Source organism: Diachasma alloeum, unplaced genomic scaffold, assembly GCF_001412515.2.
Source record: "Diachasma alloeum isolate Michigan unplaced genomic scaffold, Dall2.0 Dall_scaffold_01356, whole genome shotgun sequence".
NCBI lineage: Eukaryota > Metazoa > Arthropoda > Insecta > Hymenoptera > Braconidae > Diachasma > Diachasma alloeum.
The window spans coordinates 43,045-50,363 of record NW_021681459.1 but is presented as its reverse complement, the minus strand read 5'-3'; the positions used below and the strand labels follow the sequence as shown (position 1 = coordinate 50,363).

General features: G+C 33.7%; 1 protein-coding gene across 1 annotated transcript; it reads right to left on the bottom strand.

The window, feature by feature from the left end:
- Positions 1 to 2,661: 2,661 nt before the first annotated feature.
- On the bottom strand, positions 2,662 to 6,560 carry LOC107046405 (glutamic acid-rich protein). The gene is made up of 2 exons (XM_015269017.1): positions 6,469 to 6,560; positions 2,662 to 3,790 (listed from the first exon to the last, which is right to left on the bottom strand). Exon 2 carries the CDS (start codon positions 3,788 to 3,790, stop codon positions 2,894 to 2,896), a length of 897 nt encoding a protein of 298 aa, XP_015124503.1. The 5' UTR covers positions 6,469 to 6,560; the 3' UTR covers positions 2,662 to 2,893.
- Between the last annotated feature and the right edge of the window lie 759 nt (positions 6,561 to 7,319).

Genomic DNA, 7,319 nt, shown 5'->3' with positions numbered 1-7,319 from the left:
ACTCCACGAGTGGAATGACCTTCACTCAGAAGGAAGATCTCCTCCAAGCGAAAAATCACCCCACCCCTGTGAAAAACCGAAGAAAAGTCCCAACCCTTAGTTACTTCCGCCAATAGTATGAAGGTACGGACCTCCCGCTACCTAAAAACCCATTGTCATAGGCCAAAGCCCAAACGCTCTCGTCCTTTGACCTGTCACACCCCCGGAAACTATAGTTTACGCTAGAAAGAAATATAGATTTTCTTTCCCTTAAATCCGTTGCAAAATCTACTAAATCTTATTACAAGCTCTTACGACATGATTATTCTAATGATAATTATTATAAATAACGAATTATTGGTCATTTCAATGATGATTAAACGATCCATTTGAATCCATTTTTATAGGAAAATAATTAACTTTAATCACTATAAATAATCTTTAAACCACGTTAAACGGATAATTGAGTATAATTACATAATCCTAATTACTGCGATAAAAATAAAAATTATTCTTTCCTTTGAAATTTATAACTTTTTATACGATCATATTCTACCAGTTCATTAATAATAATCCGAAAACTAAAATAAGTTTTCAGATAAAATGTCGAAATCTAGCAGTTTAAGTCAGAAAATAATGAAAAACCAATAAAAATATAGCCTGTAATGCTAATCTTAAGCAACAATTCATGTTCAAACAATGTTTTTCATAATACAATTGTAAAAACTAAGTTTTTATAAGTTTAATCAATTCAAATTTTGTATTCTACCTCTTAAGATTTGTCTCAATCGATAATATCATTATTCTGGAAGATCGAAAGTCGATAATACCACATTCTCCTAGAACATTTACCGAGCGAGGACGCTCGACTTTTTCTAAGGGGGGAGGTGTTACGTCCCTACCTTGGCCACCTGATGGCGTTATATTAAATTTTTAACTTTACTTTATCGACTGTCGAGTCTTACCAGCAATTAGTATATAAGGCCCAATATTCGAATATCATTTTTCCAATCCAATAAAATAAGAAATTATTAATTACATTTAAGAAATAACACTCAAGTGTCCAGACCACATTTTTTCTTGAGAAACATTTAAAAATACCATTCCCACGTGATAAACGAAACCGAAAAACAGATGGATGCACACGTGCATCATAAACTTTTCAAAAAATCATAAAAGTCGAAATAAATATGTAAGATAAGTATTTTCATCCTGAAATTGTAAACCGAACACGGCGAACTCTAAAAATCTGAAAGTCATAAGTGTCAAGTGACATTTTCCAATTCTAACGTTCCGTGAGAACAGAATTTTCTTAAGAGTCAAAACGCAGCTGCACCCTTAATGTCCAAAAATCCAATCATAACTATCGAGGCTCCCCGCTTGACCCAAAAACCAACCGGCTCGCCTCTATCCTCTCCAGCATCCCTAATCAACCAATCCTACCCTCTGAAACTAGAGCGTGAACGCCCACGCGTGACCGCTAAGAAACCCTTAGATATTCAAATCCTTCCTTAGAGAAATCACTTCAATCTACAACTTCAAAGTGGAAAGTAGAAATAACTACCTCTTCCGATCTTATTCAAAACACTAAGTTAAACTTCTAGTTCAAGTCAAGTCCCGGTGAATATTCTAACTCCGAAATCCTATTTCCTAATTCAAGGTGTTCGGGACTCAAATCACAGTGTTATTAAAATAATCGAAGTCAACTGAAATAACCAAAATTGAAGAAATAAAAAAACATTTAAAATATCAAGTGAAACTTAAATCATAAGATTCAAAGACTACAATAGTGAACAGTGTAATAAACCCAAGTGTTATTTGTTATTGAATAAATATTGTTAAATTAAACAATTGTGTCCTAATCGTGTTTGATTGGTCAGCTACGCGCAGTAGTCGATTGGAAAGAACCTACCTAAAGGAATAGCTTCCCTCAACACCTGGAGTTATCGACCAGAAGGGTTAAATCTTTTCTTCTAAATCCAGATCAATTCTTAACTCAGTGAAAATAAAAGAATAATCCATTTCGGACGTAACAGTTTATTATATTCAGGGGGTAAAAAAACAGATTACTCTTTTAAACCCAGGAAATTTCTTATTGCGATCCGGTGGAATCAAGATTGTTCCCAATTAGTTGAAGATCGCAAATGTAGAGTGAAGTATCTTTTTGAAAATTTCACAGAAGAAAATTATAGAGAATATAAAAAAGCGTGTAAAAGTGCTCGTAAAGGATTATTTCGCATCAAAAGAAAATCTGACATATCTTTTTGTGGTTCTTTAAATCCAGATATGGCGATCGATAAAATTTGGGGATATATAAAAGCTTTTAAGAATAGAAAATTGAATAATACCCAACGATAAAATAATTCCCCTGATGATCCAAAAATTGAAGAAACTATTGAGAAAGTTGCTCCTGAAATTCCACCTGTTCTTATTAACATTATTCTATTAAAAACTGAGGTATCTCGCTGAAGTTTTGTTATACATCAGTGTATATCAACATCTCGTTTGAAATTGAATATCCTAAAATCTTATATTTGAGACCATCATTCGATAAAATTGAATCTATCAATTCACAACTAGGGAAGAGTCATCGTGGTAATGATGTTTCTAATTACGAGACATTGTCTTTTTGAGGTTTATTATTGAGAAGTTTTATTCAGGTTCGATGAACACACCCTAGCACCTCACCCTCATTTCTCGGGATACTAGGATGTGTTGATCTCAATATCTATTTACACATATGCTAGAGAGTAGAGGATTAAACATAATAGTAAACACTCAGGTAAATATAAGAACATACATTTATAAAAAGAAGATGTCTGTTGATCACTGGAGTGATGCGTACGCCGGCCTTGCCGTCGTATCTATAGTACTCCTGATTTCTCGGAAATCGCAGGATGTTGTGGTCGGCATATTAGTCGTCATCCGAATCCTCAGAATATTCCGGTACCGTATTCTCCTCATCATCATCCTTTTCTCTGGACTCCTCATTTTCCTCTTCGGACTCATCACCATCTTCTCCTCCGGACTCCTCATCTTCTTCTTCGGACCCCTCATCTTCCTCTTCGGACTCATCATCATCTTCTCCTCCGGACTCCTCATCTTCCTCTTCGGACGCCTCGTCATCCTCTTCGGACTCTTCACTCTTCGATTTTTTTTTTTCTGAATAACTAAGAAAGTCGAGGATATTATCTTTGTCGACTTCCCTGTCAATCATTTCTGCCTCCATAGGGCAATCGATTACGTATAATTTATCAGCAGGTACTGGCTCCAGAACGTGCTGCGTGAAAGGCTTCTTCTCGCACAAGTATGCGATGTATTTATCGATTTTACGTCGTTCAGCTTTGCTTATGTCTGTTTTCAAAATTGGTAGCTGTTGTAGTATAGATACATTGTTTTTCAGTTGAAGTTTGAACCCATTGCGTCTTTTGTCAACAATCCCATTCCCGAATCCAAATGTTTGTACTGTCATATTCTTTAGTTGTGAACAGCATGAGCACGTACGTATGTGCCACATTAATTCTCTCGCAACTATAACTGGAGGTGTCTCTTTTAATTCATTTTGAAAGAGTGGAAGATGGACTGCAATTTGCTCCTGTCGTGCATAGTGCCTTGTCATGATTATTCTCATCATCGTAGTGTTAAAAAGTGCCCCATCTTCAATTATTTTGAGGAGTGTCGGAAACAAATTCCTGCGAAATGACACGCTATATAAACTAAAAATGATCTCTGTTGCACCACACCAATATTGTTGGCGGGTCTTATGATTTGCAGGATGGAAAAAAGGAAACTGGGCACGTGCGTCAGCCATCTGTAAATGAAAAAAAAAGAGTAGTATTAGAAACAAGTCGGATATGGGATGATATTGCATTTAAAATAGTTATTGTTGCTAATGAATGAGCAATAAGCTTCCAGATAATTTTGGGCTTAGATACGTCACTGAGATTACTTCTCCATTACAGGTGTCCTTCGATAATGGAAATAGGAATGAATTAGACAGATTATAACTCGATGAAATTCCGCCTATTCAAAATATTGATGGACAATTCGATATTGACTGTCCATTCGACAATGGATTAAAAAAGAAATAATAGTTCATTGGGGTACTGTATATAGTAAGTATCGTTGAAATGTGATCGTCTGAGTTATGAATCGGACTGAGTTATGATTTAGATTTTTAAAGAATGAAGTTTTTGAAAAAAATCGATTTTTTGAAAAAAATTGTTTACATTATGACTTTGTTGAAAAATGTTCTGCATCATGAAATGAAATGTTCTGCATCATGAAATGAAACTCCTGCCAAATTTTGGGCGAGAAAGAATTTTTTTTGACAGAGTTATGATTTTTTAAATATTTTGTCCTTTTTTTACTGAAAAAAAAAAATTTTCCATCTTTGTGAAATTCCGCGCCAGGGTTATGGATATCATAATTACATTATAGGGAGACCATAGTACACTGAAAAAACTTGGAAATGAGGCCTGAAAAAGTTGATTCCATGCATTTTCAACCACGTTATACCAAAAACAATATTTTTCCAAAAATTGCAATAACTCAAAAACTTAATTTTTTAAAAATCTCAAAATTTGTTACAGGCTTCAGGTCATAATTATCCACATTCCTGCGAAGTTTCGTATAGATTATTGTAGTATTTATTTTTTTATAGTCAAATTAAAATTTTTTATTTCAATCACATAATTTCGATATTTTTAATACTAAACCATGCAAAGTAGTGGAAATTTTCATTAAACCTTTTTTGTAAAACAAAATACGCTCTACAAAAAAGGTTTTATAATATTTTTTCGTATCTGGCTTGGATTAGCAGATATTCCATCAAAACTCTTTCTCGAATCGGATTAACACTTCGTTTAATTGAAAAATCTCATAAACCACGCCACTTTTCAATTTTTTTGTAATAACCTTTTCCTAAGAGCAAAACTGGATTCAAAATCTAGGTTTTCTTGAAAATTCCTCTGTCTCACTCGGATGATAAGTTATCGAAGGAAATCCAACTTTCAGGGTAGAGCCACGTCAGATCCGAAATGGAAAAAACTTCATGTTTCCAATTGTGTTCACGTTTTTTTCGAGAAGAACTATCCGAGACCAAGCTTTCAAAAAAGTTTCAGACTGGTCCGATTTTATTTCAGTGAGTTACGATTTTTTGAAAAAATGAACGTATTTTTAATATTGTTTTCAAAGTGAAATAATTCCATTTGAAAAATTCATAACTTACTGAAAAAAAATCGGAACAGTCTGAAATTCTCATGAGACCTTGGCAGTTCTTATCGGGAAAAAAATCGCGAACACAATGGGAAATATGAAGTTTTTTCCTCTACTCCGAAAGTTACATTTCCTTCAATAACTCATCATCCGAGTGAGATAGAGGAATTTTCAAGAAAACCTAGATTTGAAAAGTGGCGTGGTTTATGAGATTTTCCAATTAAACGAAGTGTTAATCCAATTCGAGAAAGAGTTTTGATGAAATATCTGCTAATCCAAGCTAGATACGAAAAAATATTATAGGACCTTTTTTGTAGAGCGTATTTTGTTTTACAAAAAAGGTTTAATGAAAATTTCCACTACTTTGCATGGTTTAGTCTTAAAAATATCGAAATTATGTGATTGAAAAAAAAAAGTTTAATTTGACTATAAAAAAATAAATACTAAAATAATCTATACAAAACTTCGCAGGAATGTGGATAACTATGACCTAAAGCCTGTGACGAATTTTGAGATTTTTGAAAAATTAAGTTTTTGAGTTATTGCAATTTTTGGAAAAATATTGTTTTTGGTATAACGTGCTTGAAAATGCATGGAATCAACTTTTTCAGGGCTCATTTCCAAGTTTTTTCAGTGTACTATGGTCTCCCTATAATATAATTATGATATCCATGACCCTGGCGCGAAATTTCACAATGATGGAAAATTATTTTTTTTCAGTAAAAAAAGGACAAAATATTTAAAAAATCATAACTCTGTCAAAAAAAATTCTTTCCCGCCCAAAATTTGGCAGGGGTTTCATTTCATGATGCAGAACATAGAAAAAAATCGCCAACGGAATCGGTGACATCGAGTTATTTCGGCTTCGGTTTTGACGTGAATCTGCTCATATGTATATTTTGTTACTTACTAATTTTTACAAACGCATTTAATTGTATATTTATGTGTAATTTTTTTTTTGTTTCTTTTTCTTCTCTCTTCTTGTTCTCTTCCTTTTTTTGCATATTTTGTTTTTTTTATACAGTCGCTAATTATCTCGATGTAGATGCGACTAGATAAATAAATAAAAAAAAAAAATCTTTTATAGCAAAAAATGTATTCATTTATTGACCGGTTCATTCTTATATGATTACTGAAGCGGCTCTACTGCTTGTGGACATGAGGAGCAAAAAATAATGGTTTTTTCAAATTCTGTTTAGGTTATGTTTTTCGCAACCTAGACAACAAGAGTGCATGATCATAAACAAAAATGTGTTTCTACCGTCAACATACCGTATTACAATCGATCGATGATAATGACGAGGATGTCTGGATTTGTATTCCACCTGATTGTTATCGTGGTACAAGACGTGGCCTTAACTTGCATCGACTGATAGCGTATAGTTGTATCTACCACCTGCGCCGCCGGGGTGACCAATATTGATGGGCGATCCTGAATCGATTTTCTGAAAATCGATCTTTTTCTCTAGAGAATCGACGATTCCGATCCCGATTCTAAAAATCTAGATTAATTGATCTTTCGATTCTTTTTTCGGAGAATCGAATCGGAGGAAAAAAAATTATCTCATAAAAAAACAAGGGAAAAAAATGTTATTTCAATGAAAAAGGTGCCGATAAGTTCCATTCTGTTTACACAAATTCCGAGGAGGAAATTTCAGGGGCCGAGAGGTTCTCCAGGGCAAATTCAAAATTTCATGGAGCAAAGGGCTCACCAAGGGGGAAATTTCGAATGACCTTGAAGTTTGCTGAATTTGACAGTAGAATTACATTTGACAGCGGATAACTGGGAGAAAAAATCGAAAATTCGGAAAATGAAGGCATAGGTGACTGTGACATACGTAGAGTTACTCGCGAGGTTTCGTATATATTTTTTTAATCATCACTGTATTGATAATACTCCTATTACAATAAATTTAACGTTCCAGAAAATTTTCACCAACGGATATTTTCACAAAAAAACCATTTATAAAAAAAAAAAAAAATTCGCATTTCAAGCTTTACTAGATCATTCTGCGATACTCATTATTTTTTCAATTCTCCATTTCATAAATAAAATATCCGCTGCTATACGATACAACTTTGTCAGCATTTAATCTATAAACTATACCTCCTAGAGAGATGAC

What these genes read in the sequence shown, in the direction of transcription:
- LOC107046405 (XM_015269017.1), bottom strand. Translation starts at nt 3,790, where the DNA reads ATGGCTGACGCACGTGCCCAGTTTCCTTTTTTCCATCCTGCAAATCAT.